Source organism: Cervus canadensis, chromosome 4, assembly GCF_019320065.1.
Source record: "Cervus canadensis isolate Bull #8, Minnesota chromosome 4, ASM1932006v1, whole genome shotgun sequence".
Taxonomy (NCBI): domain Eukaryota; kingdom Metazoa; phylum Chordata; class Mammalia; order Artiodactyla; family Cervidae; genus Cervus; species Cervus canadensis.
In genome coordinates, this window is record NC_057389.1 from 95,472,926 (window position 1) to 95,491,701 (window position 18,776).

General features: G+C 61.5%; 1 protein-coding gene across 4 annotated transcripts in view; it reads right to left on the bottom strand.

The window, feature by feature from the left end:
- Window positions 1-367: 367 nt before the first annotated feature.
- The window catches only part of ADGRL1 (adhesion G protein-coupled receptor L1), a 49,761-nt gene continuing 31,352 nt past the window's right edge, over window positions 368-18,776 (bottom strand). Inside the window, exons 5-24 of one of the 4 annotated variants that reach the window (XM_043466921.1) lie at window positions 18,574-18,588; window positions 14,137-14,937; window positions 12,813-13,127; window positions 11,974-12,077; window positions 11,523-11,708; window positions 11,165-11,203; window positions 10,832-11,015; window positions 10,542-10,664; window positions 9,825-10,039; window positions 9,354-9,524; window positions 8,722-8,931; window positions 8,382-8,602; window positions 8,070-8,136; window positions 7,490-7,581; window positions 6,690-6,858; window positions 5,302-5,430; window positions 5,062-5,158; window positions 4,852-4,980; window positions 4,676-4,693; window positions 368-4,225 (exon numbers count right to left, since the gene is read on the bottom strand). In XM_043466921.1, coding sequence (XP_043322856.1) covers window positions 3,483-4,225; window positions 4,676-4,693; window positions 4,852-4,980; window positions 5,062-5,158; window positions 5,302-5,430; window positions 6,690-6,858; window positions 7,490-7,581; window positions 8,070-8,136; window positions 8,382-8,602; window positions 8,722-8,931; window positions 9,354-9,524; window positions 9,825-10,039; window positions 10,542-10,664; window positions 10,832-11,015; window positions 11,165-11,203; window positions 11,523-11,708; window positions 11,974-12,077; window positions 12,813-13,127; window positions 14,137-14,937; window positions 18,574-18,588 — 4,028 coding nt within the window. In that variant the 3' untranslated portion in view covers window positions 368-3,482. Of the gene's footprint in view, window positions 4,226-4,675; window positions 4,694-4,851; window positions 4,981-5,061; window positions 5,159-5,301; window positions 5,431-6,689; window positions 6,859-7,489; window positions 7,582-8,069; window positions 8,137-8,381; window positions 8,603-8,721; window positions 8,932-9,353; window positions 9,525-9,824; window positions 10,040-10,541; window positions 10,665-10,831; window positions 11,016-11,164; window positions 11,204-11,522; window positions 11,709-11,973; window positions 12,078-12,812; window positions 13,128-14,136; window positions 14,938-16,143; window positions 16,225-18,573; window positions 18,592-18,776 lie in introns of those variants that run through there. The other 3 variants (XM_043466920.1, XM_043466923.1, XM_043466922.1) reach the window with 3 other exon arrangements.

The window sequence follows — 18,776 nt, forward strand, 5'->3', positions numbered from 1 at the left end:
CGGGCCAAGAAGGGCTTGGCTGAGACACAGCGTGGCACAGTGGCCTAGCCCAGAGACTGGGATGTGCACCCAGGTGCTAGAAGCCTGTTTCCCTACCTGTGAGATGGAGCGCTGGTACCCTCCACCAAGAGCACTTACGAGGCTTGAGAAAGAAATTGCACCTGAATTGCCCAGCTAGGCCCTTGAGCCTACCAAGTGCTGGGAACGCGGACGGCTCTGACTCCCCGGGCCTCTGCCACGGGTTCTGAACAGCAGTGCAGGCTCCTCTCTGTCACAGCCTCAGGGATGCTGTGAAGAGCCGCTCCAGCGCCTCTCACCACCCCCCCCCCCCCCCGGCCCACCGCAATGAATCATGCCACTCTTGTCATTCCAAGAAATCTTAATTTCTTTATTGATTTTTGACTCAACAATTTTTTTTTAACTTTTTGTTTTTTTCTGAAACGTTCTTGTTATGAGCCTTTTGTTTTGTTCTCGTTAAATGCACTCGACCCAAAATTGGTTTGGCATATCGAAAAGGAGACCAGGAGGGACTGGGGTCATAGGAGAAGAGGGGAGGGGGCCCGAATGGACAGAGAGAAACTGAGGGTGAGAGAAGAGGAACACGGAGACAGTGAGAAAGACACAGGGGAAGAGGTGGAGACACTGAGAGAAAGGAAGGCAAAGAAAACCAAACCCGCCCCCCCCCCCAAAAAAAAAACCCAAACACCAAACCCGGAGAAAAATAATTAACAAGATTTCAAAGCAAATGAATTCAGGAGCCCAAGGAAGGGAGTAGGAGAGGAAACCAAGACCCTTCCTCCTCTATACTGTCCCAGCTGGGGTGGGGGCATCAAGGCACCAGGTCTGGCAGGGGTGGGGGGACACCTGGGCGCTCAGGGTAGCCTCGTGCTGGGCTGTAGTGTGTCCGGACCTACCGACCAGAGTGCCCTGCCACACAGCTCTGAGGCCTGGGAACCCACCTTGGGGGTTCTGGCTGGAATGGGAACCCCGGGACCCGCTGCACCCTCTCTCCCCTTGATTGTCAGAGTCTGGAGAGATAAACGGAGGACTGGGCAGGGGAGAGGAAGCGGGACACCTTGCTTGCCTCCAGTCCCCTGGGACCTCTCCCCCCAACCCCCCCGCTTCTTCCAGACCTCTCTGCTGGTGCCAGAGGCAGTCTGACTCTCTAACCTGGCCGATGCTTGGGCCAGGCCCACCCTTCCACCTACCCTTGTCTCCCAGGAGTTCTCTAGTCCCCAGAGAGTTCTGGCCTAATGAAGTCAAGGAAAGCCGTGGAGCGGCCCCATACCTTCCTCACGTAGCCACCGGGGCAAGACCGTTCCCATCCTTCCCCTCCCCGTTCAGACCTGCCCATAGTCTGGTGAAAGGGGTCAACCCTCCCAGCAAACAGATGGAACCCAGCCTTACCTTCTCCCCACACCTGTGCCCCGGCATGGGACAGACCACCTTCTTTGGTCTGGCCCCTTCTCCCCTAACTGATGGGGGCCAGCCAGCCCCAGCTCCTCAGGAGAAGGGAGGGGCTTTCTAGCAGCAAAAAGGGTCCCTCCAGCCACCCCTCCACCCCTTTTCCCCAGTTCCTCCCTAGAGTCCCTCCCCCTGAACCCAAAGAAGTTCATGGCAGCAGCAGGCTGAGACCCAAAGATGTCTGAAAACTCATGGCACTTGTGAGAAAAGAGGGACAAAAGAGATGAGGGGTCAGAGCAAAGGTGGAGGGCTACCCCTGGGGAAATGGCAATGACAGGGCTGGGCTATGGCAATGGGACTATGCTACCCCCAAAGAGGTGGGGGGGGGGGTTGCTGGGAAGGCCAGGGAGACAGACTGGAGAGGGGGCAGGGAGAGGTCCTCAGGAGACACCCCAGCCGGGCCCCAGTACCTGGCTTGCCTCTCCTGCGGGAGGGTGGGGGCAGGCAAGGCAATCTCTCAGCTTCGGCTTCCCCACCCCGTGAGAGACGACCACCTCACCACTCCCAGTCCTTCCTTCTCAGTCCTACCCGCCCCTAGCAAACACTGCTGCCCTCATTTTCCTTCCCCTGTCAACTTCTCTAGGCAGGAAATCAGCCCCTTCTTCCCAGGCCCAGAGTCCCAGAAGCAATATACAAGAAGCAGGAACTCAAAAGGGACAGCGCAGCCATCTCGGCAGAAGCATCTTTGGGCGTGAGGGTGCCTCCCCGGGCCACGGGGATGGGCGGGGGAGACAGGCCGAGCCCTGGGGCAGGCAGTGAGGTACACGCCCCAGGAGGGCTGACTGATGCCAGGGAGAGGCGGAAGGGGGAGAGGCGACAGAACCAGGTGCCAGGGGAAGGGAACGGGTTCTTTGTTTTGATGTTGCTTCTAGATTGTTTGTCTCTGGATTGTAAAAAGCTGCTCTGGTGGCCCGCCCACCCCGGCTGGGGGATGCACATGTACATGGAGAAGTCCTGGCTGCCAGGGCCCAGCAGCGCAGCTCTGCTCCGGAGAAATCCCGGGCTGGCCGGGCCGCAGGCTCCCGGTGGCTTCAAGTGATGAGATTTTCTTTCTTTCTTTCTTTTTTTGTCTTTTTTTTTTTTCTTTTCCATTTCATTGAAATATTTACAGCAATGGGGGAAGAGGAGGAGGAGGAAGGGGGGGGGGTAAGAGGGCCCCCTAGGGAAAGATCCAAGCCCAGGACCCACTCCCCAGGGAGCTCCAGACCCAAAATCTGCTCCCCAGATAGCCGAGCCCACAGGACTGGGAACTGCTCAAATATGGCCACCCCTGTGGGCTGGGGGCCCTGCGGGGAGTTGTGCTTCATCAGGAGTCGCCCCAAGGGAGGGGGTCATTGGGTGCACTCAGGGAGGGCTGAGGGGGCAGGCTTGCCGGGAAAGCGGGGACGAAGAGCGGAGAGAAGGAGCTTCAGAGAAAGTTCCACCTGTCAACCACCAGCCACAACCGCCCGTTCCTCTTGCCCTGGGGCTTTCTCCCCCTGAGGGCTCTCTCCCAGGCCAGAGGCCCCAGTCTCTGAGGAGGAGCAGGGAACTGGAGTGCAGAGGAACCTGTCCATCTGTCCTGCGCCCACTGCTCCATCTGGGTGCAGCTGGCAGCACTTCCGGCTGCAAAGAGAGGAGCAGCTGCCAGGCTTCATCCAGCAGGGCCTTTGGCCCAGGGCAAGCAGAACCCTCATTTCCCTCCAGGGAGCAGGAAGGGTAGGGGGGCGGGGGAAGTCAAGGGTGGGCTGCACCCTTCCAATGTCTCCTTCCTCACTCCCCTGGGGACCTCTTGGCTCCTCACTGCACTTCCCCCGAATTGAGCTGGTGCACATGGCTGGTGGGAAACCCTGTCTGTGAACCCTGCACCTCGGGCCCCACAGCGGAGCCCCCACGGGGCCTGGAGGGCCCACGGCCAAGGGGCGCCTGGAGAGAGTGGCCCATCGGCCACTGTCCCCATCTGTCTCCCGCTCCCACCAGAGCCCCACCCAGGGGCCCCTCCCTGGCCCGGGCCACCAGCCCCCGGTCCGTGAGGTCCCTCAGAGACTGGTAACCAGTTGCATCTGCCCGTCCCCGTCGGGCCCTGGTCCCTCAAGGCCCGGGGCCGCCAGGTAGCCCTCGTGGCTGGGCCGCCGCACCTGGTAGTAGCCCTGCAGGGGATTCCGGGCCACCAGGGCCGGCGGGCGCGAGGTGTAGTAGATTTCGGGGGGGCCGGGGGGTGCGGGTGGGGGTGGGGGCAGGGCCTCGCTGGGCCCCTCGGGGCTGCTGTCCGGGTAGGAGGGCGAGTCCCGCAGGTTGGCCCCGCTGGCGTAGAGGGAGTCCCGGCCTGGAGGCGAGGAGAGGGGCCGGCTGGTGGCTCCGTCCTCCGCCGTGCAGCTCTCCGACTCGTCCAGATCGCTCTGGTACAGCACCGACTGGGCCCGGGGCAGCAGCAGTGGCTCCTCCAGGGCCTTGTAGAGAAGTTCGATCTCGGCCCGGTCAGCGCCCCCGGGCCCGCCGGCCTCTTCCTCCCCGCCGCCCCCCGGCACTGGCGGCACAGGCGGCTCCGGTGGTGGGGGGCCCTTGGCCCCGCCGCTGCCCCCCCGCAGGTTGTTGTGCACCAGCTCCGAGATGATCATCTTCTCGAAGGCAGCGGCGTCGGCCAGGTTCCGGCCTCGAGGGGGCTCAGGGGCCCCGTCCCCCGGAGGGAAATCCCCGCTTCGCAAGGAGTAGCTGTTGTTGAAATTGCCGTTGAGGGGCAGCGTGTCCATGCCGCAGGCTTCCCGGCCTCCCAAGGGGTGCTCTGCAGGCAGGAGGGAGCAGCTCAGGAGGGGACCTGGGCAGTGGACAGGATGTGGGCCGCGTGGGAGGTGGGTGTCTGCCTTCCCCTGGGCTCACCCCGTCCCTGGGGTCTGGGGTCTTCTATTCCCTCTCTCCCTCACCGGCAGTGGAGATACCAGCTAAGCAGAAGGTGAGTGGGGGGTGGATGTGGGAACCGATTTCCCCAGGGTCCCCTCCCACCTGGGGGCTTGGAGACAGCAGTATGAGCCTGGGTGGCCAGGCCCCTTTCCCATGATCTCCATCACCTTCACTCCCCACCTAATGCAACATCATCCAGCCAGCTGCCAAGCCAGAGACTCCTGTCTGTGTGTAGGGGGGCACCCAGTTCTTCTAAGATGGGGTCACCAGAGGGGGCCACTGTCGCATTCCCCTCCCACCCTTGGAAACGTCACCAGGAAACGGTCACACTTACTGGGTTCCCGGTAGCTCCCTGCAGGTGCCAGCCAGGAGGGAAGAGAGAGGAGATGAGAGCAGGCTCAGAGCGCTGGGTCTAGGCTCTGTCCAGCTCAGGAGGCACAGGGTGACCCCCGTAGAGACCCTCCCCACCCCCAGACCTGACACCCTCTCCCGGCACCAGCGTGCGCTCACCTGGGGAGTTGAAGACTGGGGGCGAGGAGGGGTTGAAGCCCACCGACTCGGCAATGAGGGTGTTGTAGGGGCTGGTGCCCCCACGGGGCTGCAGAACAGGGTTGGTCAGCAGATGGTTCCCCATGGTACCTGCCCAGGAGGGAAGAGGTCACGAGGCAGCTGGGAGAACCTCAAAGGGAGCGCAGGTGGGGCTCAGCAGTGCCCCCTCACCTCGGTTCAGGGTAGGGGTGCTGTTGATGTCGCCTGCCATGAAGGAGGATTCTGTCTGCTTCCTCACGGTGTCGTTCCACATCCTCCGGATTCGGCTCTGAGGACGTAACCCAGACGTGAGGGGCCCTCGGGCCGCCCGCCCTCCCTGGGCCTGATGGGCACCACCAGGGACCCGGGGGGAGAACCGCCCTGCCCCCTCGGGCGGCCCTCAGCCCCGGGGCGCCGGCCCTGCCTGCGCACCTGGGTCCCTGTGTAGTAGCGGGTGTTGCTCCGCATCGCTGAGGTCTTGAGTGAGCCGTGCGCGCCCCCGGGCGGGGAGCGGATGCAGCAGTAGGAGTGACGCAGGCACTTGCTGTACTCCTTATGCACCTGTGGGGGCGGGGGCGAGGACAACAGGCAGTTGGCAGTAGGTGCCCCAGCCTTGGCAGCCCTGAGACCAGGCTCCCGGTGGGCATCAGAAACCCCGCCGTCTCCTCCTGCCCCCAGCGGTCAGCCTAGCAGGCTCTCTCCTCACTCAGGCCCATCCTCCTTTCTCCACCTTCACCATTAAGTCCTCCTCTGTTCATTCGCTCAGCACATCTTCAAGGAGCGTCTTCTATATGCCAAGTGTGGTTTAGGCCCCGAGGACAGATGCAAATCAGAAACAAAGCCCTACTTTTCAGAGCTGGTATCTTCCAGCAGATAGAGACTGAACACATCTACATCAGTGCATTATGTAGGATGTCTGCCCAGAGAACCATGGCTGGGGGTTAGGCAAGTGCTTGGCGGCAGGGGTGGGGGTGGTGATGTCCAACAGATGGGGGAGCGGGGGGACTCACTAAGGAGACATTTTGGCAAAGACCTGAAAGAAACAAGGCAGTGGGCCCCGCAGATATCTGGGGAGGGGCAGGGGACAAGCCCTGAGGAAGGTCCACGTCTGAGTGTCTGAGGGAACAAGACAGCAAGGCTGGAGGAAAGGGAAGGAAAGGGGGAGCCCAGGCTGGACCCTGTGGGCCGGCAGGGGAGCTCTGTAAGCTTGTCACTGTCGCTGTGTGTCCAGTGAGGACCTTTCATCAGAGCGGGAACACAGCTGACCTTGCAGCCAAGACCAGTGATCCCTGCCTTCTTCACTCTCCGTGTAGCCTCACCCACCTCACTGTCCTCCGAGATCAACAACGGCCTGACTGGGGCTCCCCACTCCTTCAAGATGAAGTCTAACACTCCTTGGCCCCGTTCCCTTGGCTTCCGTCTTGAGTCTACAGCCTGTATGCTCTTCTCCACATTCCTCTGCTTCTGTTACCTCTTTAAAGATTCAGACTTTAACACCCTTTATTTAAAAAGGAAACTTCCTGTCACCACAAAACTCACGGTTTACCCTGCGACTGTTAAAGTAGGAAATGTTCTGTCTGGGTGGCACCCAGGCACACCTCCACACGCTTAATACACACCCCAAGCTAAGTCCCTGCCCTGAGCTCTCCTGACTCTCCACATCTGTCTTGCTTTCTCACTCCTCTGGGCTCCTGTATCTTGCTCTCTTCCAGAACCCTCCTCACCCCCGGCTAGAACCTGCCTGAGCCTGTGCTTCCCTCCAGGCAGACACAGGTCCCGCTGCAGAAGGCAGGCCCCTGGCCCCCTTCCCTGGAACTCACCTTCTTCTGTAAGGCGCAGTGAAAGACGAAGATGAAGACCCCCTGGAAGGCATTGAAGGTGGTGAAGAGATAGGCCATGACCACCGATTCCTTGTTGATGAAGAGGAGGCCGAAAGCCCACGTGAGGCCCAGCAGGAAGAGCAGCGCAATGGCCCCCAGGGCCCAAGATCTGGGGGGGTGGGGAGGAGACAGGACGTCAGAGCCCCGCCATGCCCTGCTGCGTGTTCCTATTCCAGCAAGCCTGGACACTGCCCTGGCGTAAGCGGGCCTGCCCAGCGACCCTCATCAGCCCAGCTAGGCCTGGGGGGCACGTGGAGGTTGGGGGGAGGGTCAGGGTTCTCTGAATAGCCGGTCATTCTCCTGCATCCTTCATCCTCTTGGCCACACTTCCAAACCTTTAATCTATCTTCTGTTGCCTATTTGTCTTTAAGTTACCCTGAAACGGACTCGAGTATTTTTTTCAGCCACCTTGAACGACTTGTGGGATCTTTAGTTCCCCAGCCAGGGACTGAACCCACACCCTTGGCAGTGAAAGCACCGAATCCTGACCACTGGACCTCCAGGGGACTCCCTGGACTTGCTTTGTGAGCTCAGTCTCACCCTATGCAATGATGTGCCGGTTGTACTAATGCCATGTTTTCTAATACTCATTAAACAGATACATAAAGAACATAGTAAAACACCACCTTTGTCCTTAAAAAGCAACACCAGAGGTGAGAACACCACCTTTCAGGAAAGCCTAGGAGAGGCTGGGCCCAGCTCAGAGGTGCCAGGGCAGGGGCGCGGGGAGGGGTGCTCACTTAATGTTGTCGAGGCGACTGGAGTCAGGCTTGAGCACGGACGAGCTCCGGACCATCTTGTGCAGAGTCACCATGAGGAACACCAGGTTCACCTGGAGGCGGGCAAGGGGAGGGCTGGCCCGCAGTCCCTCTGCCTCCGAGCAGCGGCTCCTGACCACATCTCAGCTCCCACCCCCTGCTTCAGGGTCCCCTCTGCTGCTGTGTGTGCTCCGTGATGTCCAACTTTTTTGCGACCCCATGGACTACACCCCCCAGGCTCCTCTGTCCATGGGATTTCCCAAGAAAGAATCCTGCAGTGGGTTGCCATTTCCTGCCCCTCGGTGCCTGACAACTGGGGCAACTGTTAATGTGGCTCTCGGGGCTGGGGGGGACAGGGCCCAGGGCCTGACACAGCGGGAGCTCACACCACAGCTCCTAGACAGACAGGCCTCAGTGCTGGAACTTTACAGATGCAAGCTGCTCTTTTAGCCTCAGTTGGCTGCTCAGTTTTCAAGGGCTTGGGGAGAATGGGGGTCTGGGGGTCAGAGCTGGTCTGGATGAAGGACAGACTCAAAGCTGGGGATACTGCCTTCCAACTCACCACAATGACAAAGGAGACGGGCCCAATGAAGCTCCAGATGAAGTAATTGTCCACTCGGAGCCAACAGCTGTGACGGAAGCAGAGCCGGGAAGGGAGGGGTGGGGGTGGGGGGGGAGAAGTGAGGCGGGCGGGGAGCGGGGGGGGGGGCAGTGCGCCCTTCCCTCCCTCTGGCTCCCAGGGCCCAGGGACTCTAATGGCTGGGGCCCCAGAGCTCAGGAGAAGGGAGGCCTGTGCCCTGAGGGTGCTGACCCCAGGGAGGCTGCTGAGCAGGGAACCAGCGAGGAGGAGAGACTGGGTGGAGGGGGCACTCACGCCTTCTCGGTGCCGTAGCTGCGGTAGTCGATGGCGGCCGCGATGCCCACCACCAGGGCAGGGAAGCAGTACCCGCCCAGGTAGTAGTACTTGGTGCGGGAGTACTCGCTCTCAAACACCTCCACCAGCAGCAGGTAGAGGTGCACACCCTCCAGGCACAACCAGGAGAAGGCAGCCAGGAAGAAGTAGTGCAGCAGGCCCGCGAAGATGGGGCAGGCGATCTGGGGGCAGGGGTGGGGAGGCAACACAGGTGAGGGGCTGCCCTGGCCGCCGACCGGCCAGTGAGCATCACCTCTCCTCCCCGCCGCCCCTTCCGCTCCTGCCCCAGAGTCCCGCCTACCTCATACTGAGTCTTGTCTATCCCAACGAGGAACAGCAGCTCCGCCAGGAAGAGGTTGATGCAGAGATTCTTGTGGATGGTGTTCCGGTCGGTCTGCAGTCCCCGCAGGAAGCAGAAGGTGGAGATGCAGATGGCCAGGCAGACCAGGGAGATGACGATGCCCACCCAAGTGATGACCGACAGCAGCAGCTCATTGATGCGGCCCTGGTACTGGGGGAGGAGCAGGGTGCATGCTGAGCACCTCCGGCCTTGCACACACGGACCAGGCCGGGGGCCACGAGCTGCAGCCCACTGGGCCTTCTGCCACCTACCTGGCCTTCTGCCCCACCCCGGTCAACTAGCCAGGCCCCCAACCCTCTACAGGTGGCATGCTCACTTCCCATTCTCTGGCAGGCTTGTGGCGAGATGACAAAGGTTGACACCAACTTGCCTCTCCAGCGGGCCTTGGGAGAAGGTGGAACTTGGACTAGGGAGAGCCAGACATGTGGCCTCCTGCCCTGGGCAAGACTCGGGCCCCCCATGCCCATGAAGGTGGCCTTCCCTGGCACCACCCAAGCAGTGCTCTCTGAGGCCATGCAAGGCTGGGCCAGCAAGCAGGCCCGCCAGGAGGAGCGGGGCGCCGGCCAGCTTACGATCTCGCGGTGCGCCATGAGCACGGCAAAGTTGGTGAGGTGGCTGCAGGCACATGTGGTATGGGTCTTGTTGGACTCCACCAAGCGGCAGCCCTGGGTTGACCAGTAGCCCAGCATGGAGCGCTCTGAGTAGTTCCAGAAGGAGCAGTTAGCGTTGAAGTGGTTCTTGGCCTGTTGTGGGGTGGGGGCCGGGGGGGGTCAGAGCCGGGAGTCCAGCCCTAGCCCTCACACCCCACCATGGGAACAAGCAGGAGAGACACGGCTGGGGCTTCCGGCTCCAGGTCACAGCCTGAGATCTCTGGGGACAGATGGCCCGAGCTGCTAAGGTGGGGGCCGGGGGGCTGCTTCTCCAGGGAGGGGTTGTAACTTGCTCTCGGGGTGAGCGAACACACTGTAGGGGGTATGGAGCTGCAGCCTGGGAAAGCGGAGGGTGCTGGGACACTCAAGGAAGGACGGGGCATCTCAGCTCACCTCCAGGTGGGCCACAGTGAAGATGACAGGGTCCATGAGGAAGACTCGGCTGGACTCCTTGTTGATGGACGCCGCGATGACCTGCGAGTTCACCACCAGGGAGGCGCCCCCTGGGCCCCCCGAGCCTGCTTCGCCCGCCAGCTTCACCGTGGCGTTCTCGGTGGACAGGAAGAGGCCCAGGTTGTTGTAGAGAATGAAGACAACCTTGACCACTCCTAGGTAGGACAGGCCCAGCAGGTGTGTTGTCAGCTCCTGGCCGGTGCCGCCCTCCAGGTACACTGGCCGCTGGGACCTCTGAAGTCAGGCTGCCGCCCAGGCAAGCAGGGCTCTGGAAGCCCTTCCGCGGGACTGCTGCTCAGTTGCAGGCAGTTCCCAATGGCAAGGTAGTGGTCCAGGACACACCTCACCCACCTCTCACTTTCTGTGGGACCCTGAGCAAATCCCTAACCTCTCCAGGCCTTAATCTCAAATGGCACAACCTGCCCTAAGCTCTGAGGATCAACTGCTGTCACACAAGAGTGACCTCTCCAATCTGAGGTTCTGTGGGGCTTTGTGGGGTCCCCCTGAATCCCTTGAAATGTTACACTAGCTTGAACGAAGGACACCTCTGTGTGTTGCTATGGGCTCCAACCTCTTATCAGAGTCTTCAGCCTGATCAGGGTTAAGAACTTCCCCGTGAGAGGAGCTGGGGTGCCGGCTCAGGGTTCGGACACTGACCGTTGCGGCTGTTCTGCTTGATGGTGTTGGCAGACAGCTGGATTGAGTTCTCGCTCGGGTACTCCTGGGGGAACACCAGCTCCTGCACTTGGCCCTCAGTGTTCAGGACTGTGACCTCGAGGACTGTGGGGACAGGGGGTGGCAGGGCACACAAGGTTGGGTCTGTCCACAGTCCAGAGGCCTGAGCAAGGTTGAGGGCCAGGGTAGCCCAGGGGTGTCCAGGAGGAACAGGGACCCACCCCGTTCAAGTTCTGCACCCCAACTTGCCCCAGCGTGACAGCAGCACTCACCCACGTTCTGCTTGGCGGCCAAGAAGCGGGCCGGCTCCCTGACGTTGTCTGCCAGCAGGAAGGCGCCCTCCTCCAGGACATCCAGCAGCATGGTGGCCGTGTGCACCTGCTCGGTGGCGTTCATGTCCTTCCAGGACTCGAGGGCCTCTGGCCGCAGGAGGTTGTCCACCGTCTCCACCACAGCCTGCAAGTGTGGCGGGGCAACACTGCGACTCCCCCTGTCCCTCAGTCCCTCCAGCTGGGTCTGCACCCGCTTCTCCAAACCTCTATCCCCCACGGTGCCACCTGGGGCCCGCCCCACTCATTCAGGAGACAGAAGCCCCCAGGCCTCACCTTGATGTAGTCCTTGCAAGTTCTCTCCCGCTTGTGCATCTGGGGGAAAAGGGAGGTGGTGTGAGGGCGGGTCTCCCAGCCCCTCTCCCCGAACCCTGACACTCACGTCTGGGCACCAGAGAGATTCCTCTTCTGTCTCTGCCACTGACCTGGGGCTAGCCCATGAGCAAGAGCCATTCCTAAGGGAGCCCCCACGCCCCCAGGACCATCCAGGAAGGAGTCCTGGCCGGCCTGGGCTCTGTCCTGCCTTCTCCTCTCCTGGCCGTGGGTGGCCGCCCGGCTCTGCAGTGCCAGGCTGGGTGCCTCCCAAGTTCCCAGGGCGGTGCCCCTGCCCCACAGCCCCTGCCACTGGGCCCACCTTGTTATAGTTCTTGCCAGCCGACTCGCGCTCAATGGGCCGCAGTGCCTGCAGCTGGGCGTCCAGAATGTCCAGCAGTTGCTCCATCAGCTTTACAGAGGACGACACATCACCCGCGTAGATGGAGCCCCGGGTGTGGCGGGCCAGCTCGCTGGCAATGTTGGCCGCGTTCTCCCCACTCTTTATCTGTGGGAGGCAGGAGGGGGGGCCCCCAGCCTCGTCAGGGGGCTTCTCTCTCCACACAGCCGGCCTGCTCAGCCCCACTCATCCCTCTCTGCAGCCCCTTCTCTCTGCCTGCCCTGGTCCGCCCCCTCTGTCTGTTCCCTCTGGAGGCTAGGGATGGACCCTGGCCTGTCTCCCCAGGAGTTCCACCGCCCCCGCTGTGCCCGGGCACCCGGGGCCAGCAGGGTAAGCACGTGTGCCCATCTGGGGGCGGGGTGGCTGCTGGTACCTTCTGGGCCACCTGGTTGACCCAGGGGGAGGTGCAGTTGCTGAGGTCAGGGCCCCGGGGATTCCAGAGCCCCAGGGCTGGTAGACACTGGAAGGAGGCAATTCCTGTAGGGACAGACACACAGGAACAGAGGAGGGAACCATGGGGAGGGAGAGGAAGACGGGCCAGAGCAGGGAGAAAGGAGATGGCAGGGAGACGGGGGTGAGCAGGTGAGGGGAGAGGTGAGGGGACACGGAAGACCGGACATGAAATAGGCCAGACAGTCAAAGAGAGGTGTCACTCTGAGGTGACGTGAGCCACCCACTTCCCCTAAACCCGCCCTCTCGGCTCCTCTTCCAGCTTGGCCTACCACAAAGCTGGAGCCTTCCGGTCAAGCCTGCCTTGGAAGCCCCACCACGCCTCCTGCAAAGTCTCTCTGACCCTTTGCTCGGATCCCTGGAGCCTGGTCCCGGCCCTGCCTTCTCTGGTGCATCGGCTGCTGTGTCCTGCCCCCAGCCCCTCCTGGGCCTGTGTCCCTTTCGGTCTGAGGCCAGGACTCAGGTTACCTCCCAGGGGCTCCCTGCAGGGTCCATCCAGGGCTTTGCATGGCAGCTGCTTAGACTTGCAGGAGGGAACAGGGGTGGGGCCGGGGGCACTAGCTGAGCTGTGACTGTGCCCTGGGGACACAGCTGCAGACATGAAGCACGACCCCTGCGTACGGCCCACTCTGGCAGGGAAGGTAGACGGGTAAGCGCATGCAAGCTGAGCTGGGGCATGTCCCCTGTCCCCTCCCTGGCCAGGCCAGCAGTGGTCATTCCCCAAGCCAGCTGCAGCAGAGGTCACCTGGGCTCAGCACTCACCTCGAGTCCCCTTGGGGCAGGGCCTCTCCACCAGCATGCCCTGCTGGGTGGCCGGCCACTGGACCCGCCGCACCTCTCGAGGTTCACAAAAGAGTTCTGGGGACACGTGCAGATTGGGGGCGGGGGGCCGCCGGGTGCTGGGGGCCGGGGCAGTGGCTAGAGGTAGGTCAGGTCCCAGCTGGTTGATGGCACCCACGGGGTGTGTGGTGAGGGGTGCCCGGCGGAGTGGGGTGGTGGCTGCGGGCGAGGCCGTGCTGGTCAGGGGTGTGGGCCGGGCTGTGGTGGTTGTGCTGAGGGGTGGGGAAGTGGCTGGGCCTGGAAGGGAGAGGGGATACGAGATAGGGTTACCCCCAGGGTTGATCTCCCAACTAGCTCTAGGAGATCTCCCCTAGCCCCTCTCCGCCCAGAGGTCCCGCATACCCCTGGGACTATAAAGCATCAGAAGGTGGCAGAAATCCACTCATTTGTACTCTGAGGTCTGAGAGCAACGGCGGAGGACAACCCAGGAAGGTATTGAAGGCTCCCATCCTCATGCTCCTCTTACTCTGGGCTCTGACCTGGCCACGTCCCTTCCCTCTGGGGACCTCAACTCCCCCTTCTTGATTCATGGAGCTGTGGGGCTGCGCAGAGCTGGTTCAGGGTAGCCGAAGGGTTAGAATGAGACTGCGGAGGGGTCCCCAACCCTAGTCAATATCAGCAGTTCAGCTTTGCTGTTTTACTGGTACTCCCACCCAAGACTGGGGTTGAAAGGGCTCCAGGGCTCAAAACGCCCTTAGGAGACTCAGTGCAGCTTGGCTTTTAGCCAAGCCCAGAGTCCTTGGTCTAGCTTCTCAAATAAGCAAGCTAGCTAATCTCACATCCACCGAGGGCTTCTGTATGTGAAAGTCGCTCAGTTGTGTCCAACTCTTTGAGACCTCCACAGACTGCAGCCTGCCAGGCTCCTCTGTCCATGGAATTCTCCAGGCCATGATATTGGAGTGGGTAGCCATTCCCTTCTCCAGGGGGCCTTCCTGACCCGGGGATGGAACCCAGGTCTCCCACACTGCAGGCGCATTCTTTACCATCTGAGCCACCGGGGCAGCCCACCCAGTGCTTGGGTTTCCTCATCTGTAAATGAGGCAACAGTAAGCCCTGGCTCTCAGACTGCAGGATCAGAGGAGCTAACTGCAAAGTGCTGAAAACAGCCTGTCACGTTGCTACGTCTGTGACCTCCAGGGTTCCCCTGAACACATCTCCAGGTCCTCTAGGAGCTCAGGGTGCACCCCCCTCCGCTGTGAGACCCAGGGGCAAGGGGTGTTGGGGCGTGAACTCGAGCTGTCCTCACCCGCACTAGGGTCAGGTGGCCCAAACTCCAGGCTATAGCGCACCACAAAGTAGTTGTTCCAGACATAGAGCTGGTTGTCGCGAGGGTTATAGTCGACAGAGGAGACGAACTGGTAGGGGTTGGGAAAGGCCAGGCTCACGGGCTCCTCACGGTTGGCGTTGGTGTTGAAGGCGTAGTCCACGCGGTTGCCGGCCGCCTCGCTGTCGTCGTCCACGTACACCGAGCGCAGCACGTACAGGACGCCGCACACCATGAAGGCGTTGGACGCGGACCGCTTGTCGTAGCCCGTCTCCCACGTGCCCTCGAAGCGCAGCGTGTAGGGGTTGAGCTGGCTCACCACCAGCCGCCCGTTGTTGCCCTCAGTGGCGTAGATGACCCACAGCCCGTTCTCGTCCACTGCCAGGTCGATGTCGGTCTTGCCCCCCCAGCGGTAGGGCGAGGTGTCGTGGTAATTGGCCGTGTTGATGACCGTCTCCCCGCTCTTGATGCGCGTGCGCAGGTCGTACTTGACGATGTTGCGCGTGCGCTCCTTGTTGTAGAAGACGGCGCCGTCGTAGACCACGAAGCCTGTGCCGTCTACGCGGTTGGGCAGGCGATAGGTGGTGGTGTGGCGCGCCGCCACGTAGTCCTCCCACGAGGCGTACTCCGTCAGCGTGTCCGTGCGGTAAGGGATCCACGGCATGACATAGATGCGGTCACCCGCCTGCAGTGGGTCCTTGCACCATGCGCCAGACTGGTGCTCCGACTCGTGGGTTGAGGTGGGCTCCAGAACCTTCTGCAGGGTCCCTGGGCACACGAAGACTGGGTCGGGCGGGGAGGGGCAGGGAGGACACGGGGAGAGGAGGAGCAGGGGTGGGGGGCGGGGGGTGGCGAGGGAAGGGGAGAGAGAGAGGCGAGTTGGTCACGCGGCCAGCGGGGGGAGCCAGGCTGTCCCCTCCTGCTGCTGCAGTCACGGTTGCTTGGTAGGGCTGGTGATGGGAAGGGGGTTTCTGGGCTGGGACCCCTGCCCCGCCCAGCTGCCCCTCTCCCTGGAGATGTCAACCCTGGAGGCCATTAAGAGCAGGGTTAGTGGGGTTTGGGGGGAGGAGGTGCCCCTCTTTCCTTCCCTGGCTGCTAGAGACCCCACAGGCTGGGGATATGGGGTTTGGCAAGAGCCATCCCAGAGTCAGTCTCCTGTGCCTTTAGTGGGGGATGGAGAGATTTCCTCATTGCAGCCACTGGCAGCTTTGAGGTTCCAGGGACTCAGGGCCCTGTCCCTTCGCCATCATTTGCACTCCTATGGAAGAGCTAGGGTCAAGGATCCCATCTTTCACCAACCACACCAGGACACAGATATATATATATATATATAAATTTTTTTTTTTCCTTTTTTTTTAAACTCCATTTTCTTCCTCCTGCAAAAACTGCAAGGTAGAGTGATGTTTCCGTACCCACTGTGGGTGGGTGTCAGGAGCGCACTCCTATTCCAGGGTGAAAGAGGCACCCAAGGTTCCTGACGCAGCCTGTGACAACCCCCCACCCAGCACCCAGGAAATCAGGGGCTGAGGAAGGGTTTTCGGAAAAGTCCAGCCCCTCCTGAGGGGTGCCCCGCCCTGCCCCCAGCCGGCAGGGTCTCTCTTGGGGTTTATTGAGCAGCAGACACTGATACTGGTGCACAGGGGTGGTGGGGCGAGGGCAGAGAGGGAGGGGACTCCCGGGAGAGTTGGGGAGGGGGGAGGAGAGCTGTGTGGAGGGAAGAGAGACAAGTGGTGGTGTGGGGGCGCTCGGCGAGGTCCTGGCTCCAAGGGAGGCACGCCGGAGAGCACCTGGGAAGAAAGAGTTAGCGCTGGCGAGGAGAGAGGGGGTGAGCAGAGAATTCACTCCAAGGCCCAGGCCCGACTGAGGGTCCCTTGGGGGGGCAGTCCCAGGTCCAGCTCAGAGGGGGCCAGGGAGGGAACCAGGTGCTAGGATAAAGACCCAGCCCGCCCCCAACAGGCCCCCCACCTCCCCTTCCCGGACCCGATTTACCTGCAACCATCCCCGGCTCGGGAGGAGGGACCAAGGCAGCGCTGATGTCAGAAAGGTGGGGGGCCCCCGCCCCACCCCCCCATTCCCTGAAAAGGAGGAAAACCTCAACTGCATCTCGTTGGCCACCAACGGCCTGCCCACCCTTGCCCAGTCACGACCCAGCGCCACCTACTCCTGGGCTCCCCTTACTGACCCGGTGGGAGTCTGGACTGGCACAAACAGTGTGGCCAGGCTCCCTTCCTTCTCCTCCCATAGTGGTAAGACCCCTCCAACCAGGATGGCTGGGGGCCTCCCTCTCGGCTCCCTACTAGCAGAACCCGAGGACCGGCCAGGGTGAGAGTTTGTAGTGAATTCTCTGCTCCTGCTTGGCCTGTCACCAAAGCAGCCGGCCCGAGGGGACAAGAGAGGGCTGGGACTTGGTGCTGGCTTGGGGAGGGGAGTGGCCCCAGTGGTTAGAGGGGCTTGACCAGGAACCATTCCTCATTCCCCCAATTCCAGCCTCATTCTTCAGCAGGCTTAGGTGGGTGGCTGGGGATTCCAGCCCTCCCTCCACAGTATCAGGGACATTTTGATCCAGGGGTCTTGAGTCACAAAGCAGCCAGGCGCATGCCCTGCTTTAGTGGGGGGAGGGAAGCCTGGGGTTCCAGCGCTGTGTTCCCAGTGCCCTGAGGGGTTAGCCTGCACCTTCTGTCCAGCCCACTGGCCTCTGCCCTTTTCTCCTAGGCCTGGGTCTTCCCTCTCCCCAAGCCGGGCCCGCCAGCCAGCTCTGTGATGTCTGAGCAGATGTGTTTGTGTGTGGGGGGCGGGTGGGGGTGGGCAGTGGGAGGTCTCAGAGCCCGGCCTGGTGGGCAGGGCATGGAGAAGGAAAACGTGGTTAGAGGTTACCCTGGGGGAAGGGGGAGAAGATGAGGAAGGGCCTGCTTAGGGCCTTTGACAGCAAGGACCCTGACCCAGCACCAAGCTCCCAAAGCCTTCTCTGCCCTCCAGCCTCCTCCCACCCATCCCTTGAAGAGAAAAGATCCCAGGTTGCGTGTCCGACCACCACCGGGCCTGCAAGAAGAGTGTCTGGTGCTGGGCGGAGAGACTCCAGGAAAGAGAGAGGGAGAGAGTGGTGGGGTGCAGTGAGGGGCAGGGCGGTGGGCTGGTGGCCCAGGCCTCTATGAGATGGGGGAAGGGACAAGGGGGAGGGGAGCAGCTCGGAGGGACCCCGCCCTGCCTCCCTCAAAGGGGAAGCTCCACTGACCACCGTAATTTCAAGGCCAACGTGATCCTGAAAGGTCATCCCTCCCCTCCTCGCCTCAGAGCTGTCCATTTCCCACGACTTTCAGGGGAGGCAGTGACCCTCCCCGATAGCCAAGCCCGGCCCAGCCACCCTCCCTGCCCGCCGTGGAGTCCTCTCCTCCACTGCTGAAGGAAGAAATTACGGTGCTCACGGAAGCCCCCAGACCCAGCCTGTGCCTCCCCCGCCCCCCTCTCTCTGGTCCTCTAACCACAACAGCCCAGAAGAAACCCTGACTGCAGCTTCGCAAGTATTTCAGAACCAAAGGAAAAAAAAAAAACAAAAAAAACGCTCCCCCGCCCCTCGCTCCCCCAACCGTGAGGCCCGCCCCCCCCACCCTCTCGGCCCCCCAGTGATCTGGCAGGCGCCCTCCCCGGGCTGGGGGCAACTCACACCCCTCTCCCCAGGGGCTGCCCCCCACCACCCCCCGCTGGTGGAGGATGGGGTGGGGGTGGGGAAAACTGGTGCTCCGTGCTCCGAAACAGCTCTGGGCCTTGGAAACGCCAAACCAGAAGGAACTTAAACCACCAGGAGCCAGAGAGAGAAAGAGAGAGAGAGAGAGAGAGAAAGAGAGAGAGGAGGAGGAGAAGGAGGAGGTAATCTGCTCCCCAAAAGGAAAACAAAGGTGTCCCCTCCCTCCCTCCTCCCCTGAACCAGACACAAAAGTTGGGGCAGGAAGAAAAAAGAAGACAGACGGCTCCCCCGTGCCCTCTGCCCCCAGTCGGGAGCCAGGGAAGAGGGTCCCTCCCTCCCCACCCACCCTGGATGCTTATAGACTTCTCCTGAAGGAGGCAAAAGAAGTATGAGAGAAGGTCAGGTTCCCCCCACCCCTGCAAGGGCCAGGGACTAGAAAGGAGGGACAGGGAGAGAGAGACAGAGTGAGAGGAGAGAGAGAGAGACAGGCAGAGAGAGCAGAAGGTCCTGCCCGAGCTCAGAGAAGCTCCCTTGGGTGTCTGGAGGTTGGGGTTGCCCAGTCGCACCAGGGCTGGCCCCACCAGGGGTGGGGACACCGGGGTGGGGGGGGAGCGACTGGACCAAGTTGGGGGGTGGGGGGCAGAAGAAGGGGCTGGAGGGGAGGGCAGGTCACATAAGTGTGGTACAGGTAAAACAAAGTCTGAGTTAGGGGTTAGCATTGGTAACAGTGCGTTTACCTTTCTGCTCCACTTCTACTTTAAGCATCGGAAGAGAGAGAGAAAACAAATTGAAAAAAAAAATGTGCAAGAAAAAAAGAGAAAAAAAAAAAGATTAAATTGCTTTCGTTTCTTTTCTGGCAACACGCCCCCTTTTCCTTTCTTTTCCTCACTCCTGGTTCCCCAACCCCGAAGGTAGCGTCAGCCCCCGCCCCCACGTCCTT